General features: G+C 39.8%; 1 protein-coding gene across 5 annotated transcripts; it reads right to left on the reverse strand.

The window, feature by feature from the left end:
* Positions 1-1,087: 1,087 nt before the first annotated feature.
* On the reverse strand, positions 1,088-24,786 carry thoc2 (THO complex 2). Of its 5 annotated transcripts, none has more exons than XM_034551171.1 (39): positions 24,578-24,786; positions 22,281-22,336; positions 21,136-21,227; positions 20,880-20,931; positions 20,667-20,737; positions 20,327-20,448; positions 20,103-20,236; positions 19,432-19,592; positions 19,063-19,155; positions 18,640-18,795; positions 18,007-18,179; positions 17,611-17,806; positions 17,486-17,524; positions 17,229-17,359; positions 16,346-16,447; positions 15,930-16,014; positions 14,035-14,128; positions 13,830-13,910; positions 13,622-13,718; positions 13,112-13,229; positions 12,819-12,998; positions 12,433-12,597; positions 11,672-11,947; positions 10,670-10,811; positions 9,872-10,029; positions 9,594-9,722; positions 9,354-9,485; positions 9,074-9,258; positions 8,223-8,398; positions 7,843-7,945; positions 7,317-7,702; positions 7,016-7,074; positions 5,500-5,535; positions 3,869-4,000; positions 3,605-3,671; positions 3,373-3,518; positions 3,107-3,183; positions 2,020-2,066; positions 1,088-1,933 (listed from the first exon to the last, which is right to left on the reverse strand). In XM_034551171.1, the coding sequence occupies exons 1-38, from the start codon at positions 24,640-24,642 to the stop codon at positions 2,039-2,041; spliced, it is 4,695 nt and encodes a 1,564-aa protein (XP_034407062.1). In that variant the 5' UTR covers positions 24,643-24,786; the 3' UTR covers positions 1,088-1,933; positions 2,020-2,038. The 5 variants fall into 5 exon arrangements, 3 of the variants coding, with proteins under 3 accessions (XP_034407062.1, XP_034407063.1, XP_034407065.1); XM_034551172.1 differs by having other exon boundaries at positions 1,088-1,930; positions 24,578-24,757; XM_034551174.1 differs by having other exon boundaries at positions 21,139-21,227; positions 24,578-24,742.
* Between the last annotated feature and the right edge of the window lie 149 nt (positions 24,787-24,935).

Here is a 24,935-nt window from a genome sequence, read left to right on the forward strand (position 1 = left end):
GTGTGGACACAATGAACCTCCGAGGAGGTCATGTACAAAGGATTTTATTACATTTCCTTAATAAAAGCAGGTTTATATTCATCTTGTGCACTTCTCATTTGTACATGTAGCCAAAAAAAATGCATAAACTGTCAAGGAAGGAATAGTCTGCTGCATGTCATACATGGCTTGTTTAATATGACTTCCAGAGAAACTTTTCTCTAGACACGAGTCATGTTGAAGCTCATTTACATATCTGTCCAGATTCATATTATATAGGCTTTGTAGCTTCAAGGGACTTACTCAAATGCATCGATTGTATTTTTTGACAAATGAAAGTAATCATTGACACGTCGGATTTCAGTGAATCATTTCCAGTGAGACACATGCTGCAGAGCAGACTGTTTATAATAAGTGAACAAATAAATAAATCACCAGATATATTTATTTGTGTGGTTAAATACAAATGCAGTTCAAAAATAAAAAGCTCAATAATATTTTTTAAAAGTCCTTAAATTCAAAAGTCAAAAAAAAAAGTAAATCTATATCATCAAAAAAGTCATCAAAAGTAATTGTATTGTATTTCGATAAAAGTATAAGTCACCATACAAAAGTGTCAAAATAAATCACATTATTTATGATATGATCCTTCGATGTTGGATCTTCCCATCATTGTAAAGCAGATAGGAAAATAAAGAGTATTTAAAACGGTCAGTCTAGGTCTAGTTGGTTGATGACATTCTGAAAGTCTTAAGATAGCATTTTAAAAAACACAATCATATAAAAAAAATGTAACCCGAACAATCGGTTTCCGCCTGTATACAAAAAGTCCAAAACAAAACTTTGAGCCCACTCTCTCATGCAGTGGCTGGCCGGGTCACCGGGGTTTTGTACGGAGGGTTTGTTGGAATGGACTGAAATGAGGGAGTTATTGGCAGAGAGAAGTAACCAACACGTCGGATTCGTAGAATAATTCATCAAAGAATAAATAAGCATGAAGGTTTCTGTGTGTAAGAAACAAAAGCCGGAACGCAAAGTAATTACTTCACGGATAATCTGCTTTTTGCAAATATACAAAGCCGGAAGGAAAGAAAATAAGGAGACAATATCAAAGTGACACACTAGGAAAACTATCATTTATTGTTTTTTTGTTTAAAAAAAAAAGGAAGAAAAAAAAGCTTACACTCATTGAGTACAGCAGATAAAATCTCCAAAAGTCATTTCGAAACAGTTGTATTTGGAGTACAGAGTGTCAGATCTTTTTTTGTCAAGATTATTCTTTACAATTCTACATTTGAATCAGGGTTGAACTGGCATTTTTATAAATTATGTAAAAACCTGATTAACACAAAATCACAAAAGGACTGTGCGGGACATCAAAAAGAAAAGAAAAAAAACATGACGTGAATCTCATGTTACCCTCTTTATTATTGTACACAATATACAAACTGGTCCTTTGTATCACTTAACTCACGTTCATCTACTGTCTTACTCGGATTAAAAGGTGGAGATAAATAAATAAAAAGTATCTAAGTATCTCAAAAGGATATGAGGTAAGTGAGCATGGAAAGCATGTTAACGCCAATAAAACAAGCAAAAAGCAAAGCCTGACAACATACAAAGAAACACACCTTTTCAAGCATTGAATCCTTGACTAGGTGTTACCAGGAGATCATTTCATACAGTAACCTCTTTTCTAATTAGAATAATGACATCGTGATGAGAGCAGCACATTGTGCCCAAACCGAATAATCAAAAAGAAACAAGAGACATTTCAGCTGGTTTACTGTATTGTGAAACGTGAAAGAAACGGTTGAGATAACTACAGCTAACACTTTTAAGAGGCGTTTACAGCAAAACTACACGGGCAGAAATGAGTATGACGTAACAACATAGCACATAGATGGAGTTGCAGATGTCTCGCAGATAAAAAAATACAGCTTCTCCAGTTCTGCTGTGGATCAGAGGAGAGAAAAAGCATGATATACCACATTGATGTTGTATCGACCGATGTTTACAAAGAAGTAGAATGTGTCTTACCTTCAAAGGTTAGTGCACATTATCTGTGCTTGTCAGAGGATTTATGAGTATCATTGTTAAGGGAAGTAGTAAATTAATCAAAGACTGAATGCTGACAAGTGGAATTAGTTTTTGTCATAAAAGAGAGAGACGACCGTTTCACAGTCTGTGATAATCAGAGGATCCAACAGCGGCACTTGATCAGTCTTTTTTCCATTTCAGGAAATGAGGAAAAACTAAATAAATACTTGTGAGGAGTGCCGATAGCCGCCCGCCGTCAAGTGGGAGAGCAACTGTATTTGTGACAATGGTTCTTTGAAACGCCCAACTGAACTCATAAGATCCAAGTTAAAAGAGCAAATGATCAGCTTAGTTTAAAACGTTGCATCGTCATTGCCAGACATAAATGTGCCTTCCAATCAGAAAAGTTGAATAGTGATCGACTGAGGATTAGTGCACTAATTATGTTTACAATAAAGTCCTGTTGGCTTCTCAATTAATTATTCACCCCCTTCTTTGCCTGAAGTAGGACGCATTGTGTCATTCTGTAAACGGACTTCTGTTTGAGAGAGTACTTTTACTCTGCATTGCCAGCTTTATGATACTTAACTTTTACAAAGAAAGCTGGTATTAAGTTTTTAATCAAGTCTTTCTGCTAGCTAATGCTAGCTAATAGATATGTTTAATACTTGTGTAGCTCTTCATAGTCGAGCTAGGTGGATGTGGTCCAGTAAAATCACCCACTCTGGTTCTGTTCGTTGTGTCCAACCCAACGACTAAACCGCACAAACACGTGAATCACATCTGCTGCAGTTACCGAGTGCGTTCAGTGGCAAACAACAGATGAACGTGGAGATAATTCTCTCATAATGGAAACGCATGGAAAACAAATTCTGTGCTGAACACATGTTAAACAAATGTACATTGAAAACGTGCATCAGTGATGACCACAAATGTGGGCTGAAGCAACACAGGTAACACCAAAAGCTCTGTTAAAGCTATGAAGTTTAAAAAAAAAAAAAATACAGGATACCGTAAAATATTCACACTAAGCAGTAAAACTCACCCAGAATTTACGATTTACGCGCCACTCTACGTTTAAGGATATTGCTTTTTCTCTTCTTTTCCTCCGCTGCTGTCTCTCTTCTCCTTCTTTTCAGATTTCTCTTTGTCATGTCTGGACTCCTGTTGCAACACAAAGAAGTATGAATTGAAAAAAAGACCTGTGGTAATGTAAATAAAGCTGCAGGAATATTTAGCAATCATTTACGTCTAAAACCATTATTCAAACAATGAAGACACATTGGGGACGATAAGTTCCCGAGTTAAAGATCATGTTCAACAAACAGACAGAGCGTGACAAGCCGAGTTGACCTTTTTGCCTCCAGAGGAAGTCCGCTCAGGTTTCACCGACTCCACCTTCTCTTTACTAGAGGATTTGGATCGCTTGATCTTCTCTTTCTCGGCTGAAAGCGGGGAGTCAATGGAAGGACTTGCACTCTTGCTGTTTTTGGAGGAATCTGAGAAGAGAGAACAGAGTTGGTCCTTGTTTACGCTGTACTTGCCGGGTGGATGGCTTCGTCAGATGTTTCCAGAACAAACGTACTCATTCCATTCTCATCCTTTCTCCGTTTGGTCTCTTGGCTCGTCTCAAGCTCATTGACAATATGGTCCTAAAAGAGAACAAACATCATCTTAACGGATTTGAACGTAAATTATTATTGAAGTCCAACTAATATGAACACTGGCTAACTTTAGAACAAGAGCTCTGTGAAGGAGTTTAAAAAAGAAAAGAAAAACATAAACTTCACATGGCTGCCCTTTCCAAAAACCCCGTTCACAAAGTGTAGTGGTCTCGTTAAATACTGACTCTTTTCCTCTCTTTCCGATCCTTTTCTTCCTTCTTCTCTTTGGATCGGCCTTGTGTGTTGTCTGAATCTTTCTTCTCCATCTCCCTCTCTCTGCTCTTGGACCGGGTAACTGAATTGTAGTTGGCGTGGTGCTGTAAAAGCAATTATGTATGAACCGAAAAAGATAAATACAATATTTTAATGTCGTCAGGATTGTATTTGCAATTTAAGCTAGTTTTACAAATAAATAACCAACATTACGGGAAAAAAAGAGGGTGAAAACAAACTACTAAAATTGTTTTCTTACTCCATGTTAATCAGAACAGTTCGGATATAGAATCAGAACAGACGGATATAGAATTATGAATAGAAATGTAATCTATTACTGAGATTTTAAATTTTTAAAGGATTGACACCAGTATTAATCAAGCTGACAAAATAACAGACTCAGCCAAAATAAAGCTGTATCCAGTTCTATTAAAGCATGGACTTTAACACTCGCTGCAGGTCCTCGTCTCCAAACTAATATGATGCAACAAATATCCCAACATTAACTAAGTCCCACTGGTCCTGTTGGTCCGGCAGGATTAGTGTCAACTTCCAGTGAAAGCAGGATTCAACACTCAAGTAGATGATGAACCACTTATGGTTGAACATGTTCTTTAAGGCAGCTGTCCATAATCTACTTTGTAAAAACAGTGGGCAACACTTTAGTCCAAGTCCCCCTACTTAGCCATTATAATGCATCATACAAATATTAAATAAATGGCTTATAACACACTAATGTAGTTAGGACGAGATTTGTTTATAGTGTGTATTAATGAATAGATCTCCTCCTGTGGGCATACATAAATGGAGGCTGACGTATAAACGTAATAAAACATATATAATAACATATTTTATGTTATTCGGAGGACTCAAAGTAAAATGTTACCATACGGGACACATCAACTTGTTGTTCATGAGTTTGTCATGTTGAGTAATAAATGCAGTCCTCGGTCCACTTAAGGTTCATTCAGTGACACACGAGACATTAAAGTCATGTTGTACGTTTTCAAAGCACGCCGCCCTCTACGACCTCGTGTTTTATTGTCTTACCAAACTAAAACTAACCAGGGTACAGATGTGCAGCGATGACCCAAACATATCCACATAGACGGCTAGAATTACTGCTTTTTTCTCTATTTGTACTTAATTAAGGTCAGTTAGTTGAGACTTATTTATATTGTGTGAATAGAGCAACAACTTACATCCAATGGGATTCAATGTTGTTATAAACACAACCTAAACTAGAGACACCTGTTTGGCATTTATGAAACCTCTTCTGTACATTTCAATTTAGGGCTAAATTATCTGTAACTATTGCTTGAAGAGAAGAAGCCACAGCAATCATGACCCAACAGCGGTCCTTCTAGTTGTACCGAGGCTTTTTGCCTCCTTTAACTCATTGCTTTGGCTTTTAGCTCCAACAAATTGGTAATGGTGGCACATAATCAGTCCAATACTACTGTCCTTATTACAACGTGTGAGCAGATGGAGAAAACAGACATCTAACATGGATTATTTGTCAGCAGCTGTACACGTGTTTGGTACTTGAACAAAGAAAACAGACAATCTGAGAGAAGGTACGAGTAGCAGAGTCAGTTCAAACCTTGGATGTGGACTCCTTGGGTTCGTTGCTATTGTCCTGTAGGGATGAATGGAGATGACAGATGAGCTGGGAGGGGGTGGGGGTTGGAAGGAGGTTGTCAGACAGCAGTAGAGTTGGAAGAAGGGGGAGGGAGGGGGGAGTTGAGGCTGGCCGGACCAACAGCATACTTCTCCCTTGACCTCTGACCTTCAAGGCTTTGACAAGGTTATTACATAAAGGAGAGTTTATAAGCTCAACATCTGGAATGTCAATACTTAAAATATAAAACCTGAGCATATATGGAATAACTGCTAGTTATATTACTACAGACATGTCTGCAATATCAGGCACCATAATATAAAAGTCCTACAGCGCAACTTGTTATCATTAAATCTAAAGTGCAAGTGTTGTAAAGAATGTGTATGCGTGTGCCTGTGTGTGTAAGACAAATCACTTAATTCTTATGTGCGTGACTGCATCCCTAAATAGGTAACTGTTGCTGTCACTTACAGTTCAGGAATGGATTAGACACAGGAAGCCTATTTCTCTGGTGGAAGGGTAAAATTAAGACCTATCACAAGCTTCCAGTGATGTGGGCAACGCTCCAGACGATTCAGGATTCGCCCACGCTTTCCCTCACTCTCTCTCTGTAGGGGCAGGCTTAATTCCCTCTGCATTTTTGGCTGATTCAAAACTGCGACATTCATTTTCTCCGTTGATCTCAGTTTGCCAGGAGGTAGAGCGACTGTTGAAGCCGATGGCTGGTAGTTGTGGGGATACCGTTGCACGGGCCGGCAGGACGGACAGGAAAGCCTCGTGTGACGTGAAGTCGGCATGAAGCCCGTTTTAACAAACGGATAGAAGGGGGCGATGACTCAGCTGCCGCAGGCGGGCGCTCCTGTAGCAAATGGGCGCTCCAACGGCAGAGTGGTTTGCTGAACTCCATCGGACTCGCAGCTGGATCCGGACACGTTGATGACAGGCGTAACATACTTGACATCACTTTAACCAGGATATCTTCTCAGCTCGAAAAAAACGGGGCAAAAAATCTTGGGACACCATTTTAAGTAGTAAAAAAACTTCTCTCGGTGTAAAAAAATAAATAAAAAGTGCCATTGGAGAAGGGGAAGGCTCTTGATTTTGGCAAGCCGTTTTACTTCAGGTTGGATATTATTCTCAAAAATCAAAAAAATCCACGAGGAATATAGAAATGCTTTAAAAAAATCTCTTTCTTCCCAAGGCACACTGACTGCTTTCATTAATATGAAAATAGATAAATATTTCAATATGAAAATACTCAATATACACAATATTCTCTTGACTAAGTCTTTGAAGAGGTTTCTCCCAATTCTGCAAAATATTAATGCTGATGTCCATGGAATGATTTCCAACTCCCATGGATTGGTTGGGATTCCCGATGCCTGCATGTACGACAACTCTCCTTGGTGATCTTCAGGGCTGCTGGATTTTGCAACGGCAGGGAACGCTCCAGCAGATAGAGAAGAAACTGGCACAGCCTTCCTCAAGCCATACTAACCTTAACAGACGAGGAGTGGGACGGAGAAGAGTGACTGTCGAGCTTTCGTCTTTTGTGATCTGTAAAGACAAGAAGAGGGACATTTGTGTTTAATTGGGCTGCACATTCAGTCGTCACAAAAGTTTCCATCAAGTCACTCATGACTAGCAGATATGTTGCAAGGGACGAGGAAATGCCAACCACAATTCTATTGAAATATATAATGTGTTGAGCATCAGGCCTCTCCTTATAACCCTAATTACACCAATGTAATTCAATACACTTTTATAAACAGTGTATGTGCATTAGAGAGGCTCCTTACCCCTCTCAGATTCGGCTGACTCCAATCTGGGAACAGGTGACTTTAGAGACCCAGCCACTGCACTCCTGTCTCCTTTCTCCTTGCTCTTGGACTCCTTGATGGCATCGCGCTCCCTGGATGGCTCCATGGGCTCCCCGTTGCCGGCTTTGGCCTTGTCGTCTTTGCTGCTCTTTTCCTCAGCCTTAACTTTCTCCCTGTCTGCCTTGGGGGTCTTGTCCTTACCCTCGCGTGCCACCCGCTCCTCCTTTCCTGCCCTCTCGTCTCTCTGCTTCTCCCGGCGGTTCTCTGCCTTTGTCTCAGGAGTGCTGCCTGGTGTCTTTTCCTTTTTCTCTTTTTTCTCCTTCCCGCTCTTCTCCTTGTCGTCCCGTTCTTTCACGGCTTTGGTGCTGCAAAGGGATGAATTTTGCATTTTCTAAATTGTATTTCAAAATGATTTTTAGCGTGAACAGTGATATTGGGTTCAACTACTCCTCCACTAAGTTTATTTGAGAGAACTTAGCATCATAGCAGCTCTAGAGTCACTTACCTGTTGAGAGCACCGTTCCCGTTGCTAGTGGTCACTTTGGCCGCTGCACTGTTGGCTTTGTTCACTGGCTTTGTGGTCCCCTGAGATTTATCCTTGGCCCGATCTGCATTAAAAACAAACCAAGAACTGCATTAGCACAGGATTAATTAATATTACAGACATGCATATGAGGATTTGTAGCCCCAATGTTTAAGTTTATGGCACGTACAATGTATATTTTCAGGGCTAAAATACTATTGCAGATGGACAATAGATGAATTGCAGGTTTTCACTGCAAAAATCTACGCAAAACAATATTGTATCTGGCTTCTTTCTTGTGATCCAAATAAAATGACAATGTACTGCATTCAAACAGCCTCTCCGTCTTTCTAATCACTCACCACCATCCTCGGACATCCCCTCCTCTGTCTTGCATGTGCTGGTGGCAGGCTTGCCTGTGCTGCCGGGGCCGTTCTGTTGATTGGCAGGCGTGGCACTGCGCGCTGGCTGCTCCTTGTGGTGAAACTCATTCTCTGGGACCATGTGCACCTTCTGGCCTTTCAAACGACCTGAATAACTGCAAGATGCATAAAGGGTTTGCACAAGGCAGAGACAACACTTCCAAAAAACCAGTGTCACACATTGGAAAAAATGAACTTTCAAACAGAGACAGAAGCACTCAGGTTTTTAAGCATAGAAAAACATTTCCCTGCCATTACAAAGCCCTGCATACTATAAAAAAAGACAAGCATGGACACGAATAGGTGGTCCTTAAGGATCTACTTAAGTACAGACTTTCACCAAGGACAGGATTTGTCCCTAAATGTTTTCGTAAATGTGCCATCAAGCAGATGAGAAACAAGAGCAACTGGACTTGCAATATATTGTCTCGTTAAAAACTCAATACTGCATTAAGAATCTGAAATAGACTAGAAAACAAAATGTGCCCTTGTCCACTCTAGAACTCTGAATATCAACACATTGGCCATCTTGCAAATTGTTAACAGCTTCAGCGGACCGTCTCACCATCAATTCTAACGAAGCTCATATATTCGTGTTAGTCACCATTTGCCACAGAGTCTGAACAGATATCTATAATAAAACATCTATAACTTCAACAAATTAGATAACGCCAACAACTCTTTTTTTTAGGACCCCATCTTCCCATGTTTCCTTGTTTTAAACACACACACATCTTAAATGTTAAATATATGCTCCTCAGAGAGCTGAACAGCACACAATGCTGTGTTACCCCATTGCTAAGGCATAGAGGTCTGGCCTCTTGTCCTTCTCCTCGAGGCAGATCTTGTGGACACGACACTCTAGCGCTTGGCCCAGATTCAGGACTTTGGGGTAGCAGGGCAGGATCTTAGTGAGCACGATGAGAATATTCCGGATGTGGGTGTAATCTCCCGTCTCCAGGCAGTGAACTGAAGCCTGGATGGAGCAAAGACAGAGGACGTGATCTTAGATAAATACACACCTTCTACAGAGTGACATTATCTCAACATAATTTCCAAAGGGCAGCTCACTTTAGTCAGCATGTAGTGCCATTTGTGCACCACATGCCGAAAGTTCTCATAATCCAGCTGATCTGCTTTGTTCCCGCCATCGAAGCCCGTGGCTCTGAAGATGGTCAGGAAGCCGGGGTAATTGACGCACTCCTGTGACCACACGATAAGACAAGAGATTAATTCACAGCTCATCCTACACCAGAAAATGCTGCAAGAAAATCTAAGTGACAGGTGACGAGAACAGGTAGAAATGGACACCTTCTCATAGATTGCACGATCGCTGTGCCAACGGGTCACCGTCTCCAGCATGCAGCAGAGGAAGCGTCCATAGCGGTGAGACTCGTTTTCGGTACAGCTGGCTACAGTGTAAATGATGGCGGAAAACACCTGCAGAGTGACACAATGCAGTGTGTTAAATGACACAATGTTTTCAAAAGGAGTGGCATAAGGAAAAGACAATCGAGTTAAAGCCTAGTTGAATTAGTTTTTATCCTCACAAGTGTGTACGAGTCGGCACATGTATAGAAGTGTCTTACCCTGTCATAGCACAGGAGGGTGCAGAAGTTGGGTGTCTTCTGCTGATGGACCAGCTCGACAAAGCGTGCACAGTACACGGCGTCGATGGACGAGAAGATGCAGCGGGGGAACAGACAGAGCTGCAGAAACTTTGTTATGGTCTCGTTCTTTGTAGATTCTGTCAGTAAGTATTTAGAGTCGTATTAGTAACAGAGACAGAAACACTAACATTTAGACATTAGATTTACTTAAAATATTGATGCAGTGGAGCGTGAAATGAATCTTTACTACATCCCCTTTTACTACGTTAACAGCCCTATTGTGTCTGGACTGAAACGCAATGTCCATCCATTTGGCAAGCAAAGAGAAAGTGTCCCAACCAGATGTTATTGTTAACCAGTTTTCTTATGTATATACATTACTGATACAAACAGGGGTCATCTGTTATATTAATATGTTTTTGTGATAACAAAAAGAGTATAATTCAGACCCCAAATGTAGAATTTACATTTTGAATACTTTTGGCCCCAAAAGAAGAAGGAAATTATTGTCAATGGCCCCAAGACTTTCTAGAACCCAAAACATGAAAGACCATTAAAAAATAGAGACAAGTCGTCTCAGACATCTCACTGTAATAAATCAAGCTTGTGGCAGGTGACCCTAAACTATTGAGCAGTAATGTAACCGTCTGGTTTGGTCTGTAAATGCACTTAAAAGATCAATCTTTCTTAAATAGATGCACTGTTTTCTTCTCTCATCAGACAAGTCACAGCATTGTGGAAGACTAGTGTTGCTGGCATGAAAATGAGGATACTTACTGGCCAACAACCAGTTGTCCTTCTCCAGTTTGAGGCGGTGTAGAACCCTTTGGACGTGCTCCAGCTGTTTCTTCTCCTCCTCCTGAAGTTTTTCTTGCAGGGCAGTGCAGCGCTCCTTCTCCTTCTTTTTCTTATTCAAGGGCTACATTGGAAGGAAATGATGTTCACACTATATTATAGGTGTCCTTATATTATGGAAGTGACTTTCAAGGGTGTCCTTGAAAGTCGAATCTGACGATAGTCGACTTGTCTAATAGTCTTTTTTTCTTGCTCATTGATCCCCCTTTGTTTAAGCTGTATGTATCTATAGAAAAATACTAAAACCAACATTACTGGGCATGACATCTTAAAATTGGTGAGGTTGTGTTTCAGAGCAATAGACATATATTTGTAGTACAGAGCGGAAAATGATAGACAGAGACGCGGTTTCTTATCCGTGGTTGTAAATATACATGTCAGTCCTTATTCCATATACCCCATTGTCGTGATCTAAAGACTGAAGGGCCACGACAGGTCAGGACAGTCAACGAGTGAGATGCCCGCCGCAAACAGACGTTTCTATGAGTCTCTCCAAACTGATTTTAAAGAATCGTTCGTACATTCACAGTATATCCATTTCTATGATAGTGCAACGTTCTTATGAGAGAACTGGTTTTGAAATAGCCATGTTGGTATTAATGAATGATTAAAGATCCTTTGTTTCATTTTCCCATCACTGCGACAATTCAACTCAAATCAGGCTCAAATATTCAGGGTCCCCCCTACACCATAAATACACACACAACACTGACAGCGACCTATAACTGTCACTCTTTTACACCCCTCATAACAATCACTTCTTGCACTTTTTTAGCTGCTTTATGTTATCTAAAGGGGATTCTACTGCTACGAGTATTGTAATTCACATTATAAAATTGCCTCAACTTATTATACAATGTAAAAATCAGGAATTGTGTGTAATTCTAGATTCTAGTTTCCAACAGCTGTGGACCGACTACTCACTATCTCTGGATTCTCCTCGATGGCCTTGATCTGGACCTTGAGCTTGTTGACCTCACGCTCGTAGGCAGAATGTGGAACAGCCAGGTCATACATGGTGAGGGACCAGAAGGTAGCGTAGAACTGGGGGCGGAGGTCGTCCCAGACCCTGGCTGGATGGAGTGACACCACTGCCTCATGAACTGGTGTCATCACCTGTTCACAGGCTGCCACATACTTGTGTACCTTCTGCTGCTGCCGGTTGCCTTTCTCTGCTTTCTTCAACTCATCGTACTTAGACTGTGTGTAGAGAGCATAAAGTAAATGCTACATTTTCCCCAAATCCCCCAAAATTGTTAACATGATAACATACTTATATGCAAATAGCACAAAAAGGTGGTATAGAATGTGAAAATGCAGTTAAAGAGAGCATGAATAGTGACCAATTCACAAACAAATAGAAATACTGTTAAAAAGCTATCGATCAACCAAATTTTAATCTGACGAATGTTTTTAATGGGGCTTTGATTCTTTAAAAAAATGTTTACAAATGTTATGCTGCATATATGCTTAAAGCTTTAAGGCAGTTGAAAGAAAGTCAGTTGACATTTTAGGTGTCAAAAGTAAAAAGATTAACAAAGTTGAACGACATGAACAACAAATTCAATCAAAATATGAGTGAATCGCCTGGAAAATAATATATACCTGATCAATGCCATTATTTTAACAACTAGATCTCTCTCAGTAGCAGAACTGTGACATGATGCACATTGTGGTCCACTCACCAAAATCTGATGGGCGTACATTGGCCGAGACAGAAAGAAGGCAGCATCGTGTGGAGTGTGAAACTGGTTACAAAGGATGTCAATGGAGGGAACCCGCTTGATGTAGTCCTCAGTGCTCAGGTTGGAGGCCAGAAAACCACCAAACTGCACCAAGGTGTCATGACACTGCAGGAATAGAAATAATTAGAAAAGAGAGATTCATCTTTTTAGGATTTTTAAAAGGCCGATATTATAACAATAGTTTGGAGCACGAAAAAGCCAATAGCTGATTTATCGTCCATCCCACCCCACGGGAAAAAATCTGAATGAACAAGCACACTGAGTGCTGGCGCGTGGAATCAAAGAAGATAGATTAAATGATATCAACATATTGAGAGTGTACACACCTGGTCATACAGGTGGCCAACAAGTTTGAGGTGTTTCTCTCCACCCTCTAAGAAAACAACACCATTTCTTTGCTGGGCCATGAGTAAACACAGAGGCAAGGCCAACTCGTGGTCCAGCAGCACATCCTTCAGACGCTGTGACGACTTCTTAGTGTTCCTGATCTGGCCGAAGTAGCCGCCCTGTTGACAAAGGCACGTCCACAATGACAATGACCTCGGCTCAGGTGCAGCACTGGTCAAGATAGTCAGACAGAGATTGCATCAGCAAGGTAACCATATTTGAGTCCATTTACCTCAGCTTTGAGTTGCTCCCCTCCGGTCATGGCCTCCAACTGCTCTGAGGTCATCTCATCTGTGATCTCAATGCCAGCCATTTTCTGCACCACCTCTTTTAGGATCAACAGGTCAAAACTGGTGGGATAGAAGGGACAAATAAAGCAATGCGCATTTCCTGACATAAACAATACATAAGGAGTGAAGCAATAGTCAGGCATCGGGCATCAAAAAAAAAAAAAAAAACACCTTGCATTCTTCCCAACAGACAGATTTAAAAAATAATGCAGAATGTGTTTAAAATATCCTTCAATTATTTTAAATATTCTATTTTACATATTTTTGCATTACCTACAATTATCTGCGATATTCAAGGCAATGCAAATAATGTGACTGCTTGTCAATGGCTCCATAGTATTAAAGTATTAAGACAAGTTTAGCAGAATACTTTGTATGTAGGTTGTCATAATAAGGCCCCAGTGGGGCTTGGACTCAGCCGATCCTGCTATTTGTCATTTGGACTGACTTACCTCTTCCCTGCTTTTAGTTGATTGGTGACATATTGGAGAAGGCCAGCCAACTCAATTGGGTATTTCCTGAACACGGCTCCACACAGACTTGCCAGGCCTTGGTTGACAAGACAGACAGGTGCATGTCAGATTCTCATTAAAACATCAAACGGTTTCTCTCCTATTGCATGCAAATGAATGACTGCTATGCAACTATGAAGCCACATACTCTGAAGCCACGAAGAGATGGTGGTGTCGTCATGCTTCATCTTCTCCTTCTCGGGATTGGCCAGAGCCTCAATGATGCAATCTGAAGACAGAGTTAAGTGGAATAACATAGAAACCGACAAGAAGCCCTTTACACTCACAACTCACTGCTTCCAAAAACACACTCGCACACAAATGTTGTTATCTGACTGACTAGTGGAGGATACAGGCCAAGACATCATAGTTGAGGGATGTGAGGTATTTCAAGGAGTCCACCACCGGAACGATAAGGTTGTCGTACCATTGGATCTGAGAAAGCATCTGATAAACAACAGGACAGAGGAGGGGTTAAGAAATCACCAACTTAACAGGATATACATTATACTTGACCTGATACTACTACTTTATAGTCACTGTGGCCAAACAAATCTGTTAGTCATCCTTATGGTATATGTGCATCCACACTTCAATATCCACTTTAGTGATGTGAAGCTCAACCCACTAAGGAAAGCAGGGTTCCAAGTACCGGACACATTGTGTATAAAGTCCACCTTGTCTTCCCCTCTTCAGCCCTAACAATTGTTCTACTATAATGCATATAGTTGGCAGATTGTGGGCCAGGTTTGGGTGGCCGAACGACCCAAAAAGACTTTCCCTTATAGACTTGACACATCTGTGAATCAGGGGATATTTTGTGTGAGGTAAATCAATTTACCAGTACGAACATTAAAATACCCCTTATTTAAATTAGTCTGACTTTTGATAATGAACTGCCGAAACAAAGCAGATGAAAGGAGGGGTTAAAGGAAACGGTAATGCGCTTTCTCTAAGGGCCCATGGATGAGGAAGAGCCAGTGAACTTTATATCCAGCAGTCAATTTCTTGGGGCTATATGCACCACTGAGCAACTGTCAAAGGGGATGAACTGGTCGGGTGGGTGCAGGTATTAAATCCTGACCCGGTGCATTAATAATCCACAAGTCAGGGGACTGAACAGTTACAAAAGAAAGCAGTGTTTGAAATTACAGACTAGGTAGTTTGCAGAGGAGAAGTTTAAAAAAGCGGACAACTGAAAATGGTACATCCTCTCATGCAAAGATTCTTTAGATTAAACAAGGTTAATTTGCGCATCTTCCATATGGTTATTGCATTGTTTAAAACTACTTCAGACAAAGAACAGTGGGAGACATGCAACATGAACACGTATTAAGAATACTACTGTATAACAGAGCAAGATCTCAAGGGAAAATGTGCAGATTTGTAACCTTATCTCTATCTATCTGAGTTGGGGATATTGTGTCTGCAGTTGTTGATGTTCTTTGTGTCTCGGGTGCAGTACTTCTGAATCTAATGATGCGAAAGTGATCCACTTTGGTAGCTGTGGGGCACAATGCCATTCAAAAACTTTATTTGTATTGCAAACTTCTTTGTTTCCAACAGCAACAATGGCATCCCAAATTAAGAGTACAGAGGACGTAGTGGACTATGATTTTTAAGTGTATATTTTACAGTGTTTTGGCCAACTCGCTAAAAGGGACCCTCCAGAACCTGAACTACTTAGAGCAAACAGACTGGTGGTGCCTTTGCTCAAATTGCCCTACGATATCAACAGAAACAGAATCATCCTGCAGTAATGAATGTCAGAGTGGGCAGTTTGTGTTGGATGCTGAGAGAAAAAACTGAAATTTCTGTCCAGTTTGAATGAAGTGTTTTTTATGATTAATTAACAATGCAATTCAACTATTCTTAGTTCTGTGTATTCCAAAGGTGTATAGTTTTTTTTGTTTTTTTTTGTTTAGGTGTACGAATATTTGGAGTAGAGTACATTTACCATTAACACTGATTGGACATCCACCTAAAAAGTGGCACATTTTCCCTTTAAGAGTAAAAGTGTGTATGGATGTATCACAGCACGGTACTATGTTCAAGTTGAAAACATTTCAACTACTTATTCACATATGTTAAATGAGGCAGAATTAGTTAATTTGTATGTCAAAATAATTGCAAAAACAATATCTGTATTGTGTACCAAGTGATTGTTCTGTCAGTGCAAGCAGTGTACATCAAAATGAGACTTACAAGTAGAATTTTTTTTTTTTAAATCACAGAAAAATACACTCACATAATCAAAGAGGATAGTGGGATTGCTATGGCTCAGTTTGCCAATCTGCCTTCCAGATTGTTTCACATTCTCTTTGGTCAACCGCCTAGGGAAGGGAAAGAACGACAAGAAACAGCCAATTAAAAACACAAGATGAGTGCTGTAAACAAACACTCACTTCTGTAAGCTTCACAGCAATTTAAAAATGCTCTTATGGTTGTCAGCTTAAGAATAAACATTGATTTGTAGCAGAACATAGTTGGAATACTTTAACACTTTTGTGCTCGGCAAGTAATTATTCTAGGTCGAAATTTTTAGACTCGGCTTAAATTCAAGGTTTACTTTTTCTTTACCAAGTAAAACACTCTTCAGCAGAAATATCTGACAGACAGATGGTTCAACAGTAAGTGTACACTTGGTTCTGCAAATTGACTTACTTCATAATGTATTTGGCCCTTTCTACAGTTTGAGCTTTGACTTTGACCAACAGTGGATGGCTTGTATAGGTCTCATTCTTCCACTGTCCATATAATCGGTACCTAAAGGGGACATAGATAGAGGAAGCACAATTAAACAGTAGGTTTAGCTATGCAGCATTAAGTAACATGGGCAGGATGACTTTGACCCACACTTTGTCACAGTAACCTTCAAGGAAACAGACAACATAAACCAACTAAGTTTTGCAATTGAATAGTAAAGTAGCCAACCTCTGTACAGCATTATGTTAAACTGCTGTTATGTGTGTGACTAAAGAGGCTTAAAAGAGCTGCTCAACAGAGTAGTTTACCATTGAGACGTAACTTTTTCGCCTGTCATATTTTGAGCAAGCACTGTCAAGGGAATATTTTGAAAAGGCCTCAAAATCATCAACATATTAAGAGCAAAGAGCAACCCACTGTACAATACACTGATACATAAATTAACTACACTACTTGTCCAGTTGAACTTCATAGCAAAGCCTTCATTTGACTGTGTTGACACAGGCAGGGAAATCATCTACAAGGGCTACTATATTCTGTATAACTTAAGATTTTTCATGATTAGCTGTGACAAACTGAAAACTAGAGTGGATGTGGAGTGTCATTGCATATCAGCAGTGTGCCAAAGTATTAAAACAAAGACTCTAAAAATAAAATGTTGGTATTGTTCAGGGCAGAAGAAAAAAAACGCAAGCATGCATGATTTGATGAACTCAGTGAGATTGGGCTTGCAACGCTTTCCTTGCCAGCTAGTAAACAGCATGCTGGAGCACTGCCCGAGGGTTTTCTATCCAACAGATTAATTTAACAGAGCCACGTGTAGTGTTTGTGTGCATCTCACCTGTGCTGGTAGGGAAAGAGTTTGAAGAGGCCCCACAGTTCCTCAGACATGCAAGCATTACACTCCATCAGAGAGAGAGAAGGGAGTAGCACCTGGTCTGCAATGCTCAGGAAACAACTCAAAAGTGTTTCCTGCAACAAACAAACAACGTTAATAAGTATCTTCACAGTAACATATTATACAGAGATAAACTCATTTGAATATCTATCTAATGCGATCTCCTTTGTCGAAATGACAGTTATTAGTTTTATACCTACCATTTTGTCTTTGACATCAGATCTGCCATCACTTTGGTACTGAGAAGCAAAGGACACCAAATGTGAGACAAAAAAGATTTAGGCTGAATTGCAGCTGCAGTAATGTACTGGTGACAGTTCTGTACCTCTTTCATGAAGGCCTTGCCCAGACGCACAATCTTGGCAAAAAGAATTGGGTCGTGGGAGAGATGAGGGCCCAGGTAGCAGAGCATGCTAAATGTGTCCCTGCGTAGGTCCTCGAAGCTCTCTGCAGGGCGAGGGGCACGCTTGTTCCTCAGTGGACGCAATACACATCCTCTTGCCCCTTTTGGGAGGCCAGCCCTGTGAGGAATATACTTGTGTCAAAGCCTGCATTTCATTTTTATGGCTCAGTTATTATTTATTTAATATTTTTACTGAACTTGTATTAATGAAATATGGGCATAGTCCGTTTTAGCTGTGCCATAAGAGTTACATGTGCATGCTTTCGGGTCTGACTACACATAGTGGGCAGTAAGTGAAACATGAAAGAAGATCGGCACCTTCTGTAAAGAGGGTCCACAGTCAGATGCACAAGCTGGCAGAGTGCCAGCGCAATGGCCTTGTGAGAAGAAGCATAGAAGGATGGCATCTGGTCCATAATACTCTGGGCATGGTGCCAGTCTCCAATTCTAAGCAGTGCTTCCAATAGACCAAGCTTCTGGTTATCAGGTGGCTGTGGGCAGAGAAAAGAGCAGCAACTGATTGTCTGTGTATTATCAAAAATGCCAAAGTTTACTCAATATGGCAATTAGCACAGCTGTTGTCACCATCCAAAGTGAGGGATTTCTAAAAGCATTCCTATCTGGATGTCTTTGTCATGTTTTGAAGGGTGACAACATGATATATTATGTAAAAAAATTCAACAATTTAGAGGTCATATGTTTTGAAGTTGATTATTACTAATATTTGTAACCTTCCTAAACTTAAATTGTTTAGTCAAAAATGTTAATGTATTAAAGGTAACTTGTTATGTTCCTCTACAGGTTAACTTGAGTTCATGGGAAGTCAAACACGCTTTAGAAAGTCCTGCTGAAACTCCTTTTAGTGATGTCACACTCAATCCTCTGGCTCTCAACATTCATCCAGACAGATGTTTTTCCAAAACAGGCTTATATTTACAAATGCTTTTATACCTTATCATTCTTTTCCTCCTCTTTTTCTTTCTCCTTGTCTTTGTCTTCACTTTTCTCTGAGGGCAAGACAACCATGACCAGCTTACGGGCTATCTGCTTGGCCTCTGTGATGTCTCGTTTGTGTTCCTCTACGATGATGGCATCTACTGGCATAAGCTGGAATAACAGAAGCAACCGATAGGGCTGAGTTTTCAGTCTAGGAACAACTTGTTCTACTGTGGCTTCATATTTGATGTAGGTGAAATAACAACAAACTTTTTTACACAAACGGTCTGATATTATAATGAAGTGAATAGTTTTGTCAAATTTACCATCCTGAAGACATCATAGGTTAAGGTTTGCAAAACTCATACTCCCAAATTGATTAGTGATCACATTTAGCTAATATGACAAGTAGTTGGACTCGCTGATCCTTTTCCTTACATGTACGTAGAGATCTTCAAGCTCAATCAGGTTATGGTGAAGCAGAGCAGCAGCAATGTGGTAAAGTGACTTGGGGGTTTCCTCATTGGGCTCCTGAATAAAGACACAATAAAAATAAATAATTAGCAAAAACTAGACACCCTCTTGCGATTGGGCAACACCAGACGCAATGCCAAATGGGGACAAAGGCTCAACGGCCTCTTATAATTTGAGGTCGTTTGGACAGAGCATTTTTTTAACATTTCACATATGTGGCAAAGGTCTTGGTCAAATGCCAATCCAAACACTAGAAAATAACTAGGAGGTATTTTAAAATATACAAATATAAATAAGCACCGTATGCTATAAATCCATGTTTGTAAGTCTCACCTGGTAGAATTTGAACTTAAAACCAAGGATGTGGCAAAGGGTGAGTGGCTCACACATGTAGCACTTGATGAGCGACAGGAAGAACTCATCTTGGTCAGATCGACTCTCATACACCTCTAAGATTATGTCCAAAACCCGATTAGGGTCCAAGTTGAAGCATCCTGCAGGCAAAAGAAATGGGTAGGACTTAGCAGGCCATTGGAAAAACACAGATCAGTCAGTAAACAGTATTTATATAAACATGAATAAAGATGACTGTATAGAGATTTTAAAAACGTGTCTTCAGTTCATGGGAACACGCTATTCTGCTAACTCTGAGTAGGGGTGAGACTACTTGCATTCCTTGGCATCAAGAGACTGATAGGTGGTTTATGGAAAGAAACCTTCTGTGATATACAGGCACTTGACCTTTCACAGTCCCGTGTAAATAGCAGAGAGTCAATGCTGAATCTAACAAATAACCTATCAGGGTTGGAGGAGATCATTTCAGGTGTGACAGGGATACAATCACCTTTGTGCATTTTTAGACTCATCTAATTGATCATTGACAATTTACAAAAAACATGGCGAGGACATTCAACAAAACTGTAGATTTATGAGTTGCAATACTGTAGCTAAAGACATAGTAGCACTACATCCAATGCAGTCAACCAGAAAGACTTGTTAGGTACCTATGAGGGACTTGATGCTCTCCAGGACAATGTGGCTGGTGATGTTGCCCGAGAGGTCTTGGCCAAGCTCGGTGATTAGTTTGGCGTAGCCCTCATTCTCCTCCCTTAACAAGTTAAACTTCTGTTGCTTGTAACTGAGAAGAAATACAAGATTATAAGAATAAAATACATATATAATACACACAGTATATCTACATTTCTACTAAAGTGTGCACTTTACTTACAATAGTTTAGTCTTGATTTTTACAATCTTCTGATTGAACTGATGGGCTTGTTTTATAAGTCCAAGAGATTCAAGGGTTTCTGGATCCAGCCTCTCTTTCAGGATGGCTTCCGGAACAAAAAACTGAAATAACACAATATTGCACATTCAGGACAGTGAATTTTTTTTAGTATATACTATTAAGTGAAATGCTAGTTCAAACAAGCTCTTGTATTTTGATGATAGAAATATCTTTCTTCAAGCAGCCTTTGTTTTTTTTGTTTATTGTAAGTGCAAGAAAGCCTGTCTGAAAGTCTGTTATATAACATTATTTTATGTTACTAGAAAAATAGTATTCTCACCAAACATGCTCCCACCAGTTGTGTGTAATGGTCACGTTTGATTTTTTCTTCAAGTGCAGCAGTCTCTAGATCTGTGAAGAATATCATTAAAAAAAATTATAACTGTACAAATAAGCCACGTTTGCTTAAGACTAAAAACTATTACTATATTTGACTGACTTGCAATGCAGCACTTCAGAAACAATAATTCATAACATAAAAATCCCAATTTACCTAGTGTACTGAACACATCTGCTAAAATTGATGGCATGTCATCTCGGAGTTCCTGAAAGAAAAAAATAAGTTTACTGAAATTTTACAAACATAACGTAGAAATTCTGAACCCATGTGCCAGAAAAAAATTTATTTATTTCCAGACACCAAACATTATGGAATAAAGTAATATGTACATGGAATAAAAGCTATGTTTCTTTAAATGTATATTGTTATGTGTTTATTGTTTCAAGCCCAAAACAAAAAGCACTTTTACCACCATGTCCCCGAGGACGCTGATGACAAGATCCAACTTCAGGTTCCCCTGTACAACTTGCCAGCAGAGCTCATATAAGGCTGCCTGTATATCTGGAGGCGTAAACAGACAAGACATAGTTACATTTTAACTGAATTGACAAGAAAAGACTTTATTGTAAATGGAGGAACAAACACAGAATTGGCGAGTGTGTGTTAGTAGACTTCCATTTTTCTCCTTATCTATAAGCAAGTCTGGCCAAAAATGCTGAAAGGCATTGAGGCACTGCTTTTTAATCAGACAGGCAGTAGGAATCAGATATCCATTGCAAGGGCTCAGACCAGACCACTCAGATGAATGATTAAGTATCATTAATGCTATGTAAAACAACTTGATCACTTATTCAAAACATTTGATATTTGCATTCTCACTTCAGTTAACTGGTGTGCAACAATAAAACATGGTGACATTCAGCAACTAATTACACTGATGCAAACATACTGGTGTAACTGGGATATATGCAAATTGCGGCTTGACTAAAAGCTGTCTAAAAAAAGTTAGCTACTGTGTGGCAGTTTTTTAAGAAGCTGGAGATTTTATAAAAAAAAGTGTTTGTAAACAATGTTAAAGGAAACGATAATTTCCAGGAAAAACAGGAAAGTGAACAGGTCTTTTGGTGCTATTTATCACTGCAAATAATAATAATTTACTGAGGAGGATAATGTTTTAAGGAGATTTACATGTGTTTAGTTATGGTGATAATTGCTTTCTCTTTGCCCACTGGCACACAAAAACAGCATGTTGTGGATGAATATGAACGTTACCCTGTTCAATGTATACATTTTCTAATTAACATAATACAATGATCAACAAATATAACTGGTATATAAATATATAATTTGCCAATTTAAGGCTTGCTTAAGGCACTGCCATCACAAACATTTCAGCTGTAAACTGACAACGAAGGGTTTCTTTGAATTTGTCCGATATATTTCCCACATTGTGGTCCAACTTTAGCGTCTACATTTAAAATATTTCCTTTTTTCTTGTGGGTGATTGGGTTCAACTATTGCAATTCGCATAATAAACGTGTGTCTGTGTACAACAGGGATATTTAAAATACATTGAAGTACAAATGTAAAACTAACAACAGTCACTCAATTTACCTCTAATCTCACTTCCATGATCGGTTTTCTCTGTGAGTTCTTTGCAGAGTTGTACACTATGAAATAAAGAGACAACATTCTAGTAAGTTAGAGTACTCAAACATGACAATCCATACCCTTTAAAACTGCTTTTATTTAACATGGATACAATCACTCCAACATTGCTTTACACAGCTTATTAAATTCCCGAAAAATTGCTCATAACATCAATATTATTGTAACATCAAAGCTATCTAGTTGTCAGCACAACGGGGCTCAAAGAACTGTTGCTTACGAAAGGAAAAATGAAAAGATACTTTGCGCCATCTCAAGCCTTCTTTTAAAACTAACAATTATAGATGCACTGTGGGAACTACTGTACATGCAGTGGGAACTACTGTAGATGCAATGGTCAGTCGGAGATGCTCAACATCAGTAAACTGACAGCGTTGTGTCAGGACCCTAAGGTCAAACATAGTGGGGTTGATATAGGCCCTGTTTACTTCTTCAAGTAGAAAGGGGCAGTACTGAATCTATTTAACACCCTGACCTCCCTGATTCTGGTTAATCTGGTTGTTTCACTTGCACATCTGATGGATATATCAGACACATACAGATCCAAATATCAATGTAATGTTAGAGGACTTGTGGAGAAAAGACATTATTTATACTGAAACTCGTTATGTAAAAACAATGTGACAATTTGATTATCAGCACATGTAAATGTCCCTTTCACCTGCTCCCCACCAAGTAACATCACTATATTACTTTACAGGATGGCATCCTTAAGTGATAGGGGGACTGTAAGGCTTGTTGACATTGGGAGTTTAACTATGACCCCCCCCAATTTGAGGAACTACAACTGTGCGGCCCAAACAGAGATCAAGTATCGAAAGTAGTAAAATAAGGATTTCTTCAACAGAACATATATTTAGGACTTTATGTGGCACCTGGATTGACTGAGGCTCTGCAAGGTTTACAACACGTTTTACAATCAGTGCACAAGAGGGTATCTATACCAGAGACATGCAGAAGGGGATTATTATGACTCTTTTAAATACATATTTGAGTTTTTTCGCCATAGGAACGTTTTACATGTTGCTAATTTATTGTAATCATCCTAAACAAATTTCCGCAAAAAGGTTGTATGCACACAACTTAGTTACAATGGAGTAGTTTGAGTTGGTGCATCTCACGGCAGGCCGTACGTAGATATGCAAGGCCTAGTAATTTACTGTGGACAAGCCTATTGTGTCTCCGCTTGGAAGTGCTGGCTGCGCTTGAGAAGACAAGTCTAAATCTTCACGACACGTTTTTTCTTATAATAGATTAATGTGTTAGGCCCAGCTGTCGGGTTCTGCAGTTGCCTAATGTTGGGTTCACGTTGGAGTATTGGACGTTGACGCTCGCTGTCAAGTCGTCGGTTAGCTTCGAGCGCTAAAGTGTGTGTCTAAACGTAACGTTAGCTTTACCTCAGTCAAGTAACGGCAGTTAGCCAACTGAAGTGTTACACACACATCTAACGTTAGCTTAGTTATAGCACGAGCTCTACGTTACCCTGACTACGCTCTCCTCGCCCAAGTTTTTTGTTTTTTTCTGAAGAGAACGTTTGAAGAACAAACTCATAACATTTTAATTATGTACAATAAAACGTCCAACAAGGCAGTCAAAATCAAGCTAACGTTACAACTAGAGTTAGCTAACTTGCTATAACGTTATGTGAAGACCAGTGGTTTCCCTCCACTTAATTAACGGTAACGTTACTATTAACGTCACTCAACAGACTGCTCGCATGGTGTCTGTTGGAAGTTAACGTTGGCAAAGTAACTAACTAGCTGCACTTTGGCATCAAATTAACTTGAATAAATAAGATGGGTCTTTATCGATGCAGCTACATTGGCGCTAACTAGCGTTAGCTTAACTCGCCCCCGTGTTTACAAACTGAGGACCGGGTTACTGCTAGCTTGTTGGTAGAGTAAGCTAGCAGCATGCAGGTGACATTAACTCGTCACATTTAGCGTTAGGTAACGGCTACATTCCATTAAACGGGTTGAACCCATTTTTATTAACCGTCTTATACCAACTATTTAAAAGCTGCGTTTATTGGTCCAAATAGAGGAATTAACGTTAGCAGGCCACTTGAAATTATGTTTTGCGTGCTAACGTTAACGCTTAGCGTTAGCTCTAGAGAACACATAAAAAAGATTGGCCTTAAATTGCAACGCTAGCTACCTTTTTCTATTAGTTAGCTTACACCAGTCATCAACTGACAAGCCACTGTGACCTCTGACACTGTACAAAGGTGCAGATCTACTCACAACTCGTGTTTTCCTGATTTTTCCCAGTTTTTGATCCATTCACCAGGGAGGATAAGTGTCGCCATCTTCCATACACACAGCCCGGATGTCTAAATCATCATGGCACACACAGGGTCAAATGTGGTGGTTAGCTTCGCTGCTAGCTCGCTGTTGCATGGTGGGACATTGAGGGCGCTCTCCGAGGGCTTTGTTAATTCGGAACTGTGTGTTCCGTAGGTGGAAATGGTACCACCACGGTGCACATCAGGGCTCAATTCAACTATTTTAAAATTGTAATTTTAACGTTAAAATACTACCTTTAAAAAAGTCTAAAGTATAAATCAACACTGCACTAATGTGTCTTCATTCATTTGTACAC

This window comes from Cyclopterus lumpus, chromosome 14 (assembly GCF_009769545.1).
Source record: "Cyclopterus lumpus isolate fCycLum1 chromosome 14, fCycLum1.pri, whole genome shotgun sequence".
Lineage (NCBI taxonomy): Eukaryota > Metazoa > Chordata > Actinopteri > Perciformes > Cyclopteridae > Cyclopterus > Cyclopterus lumpus.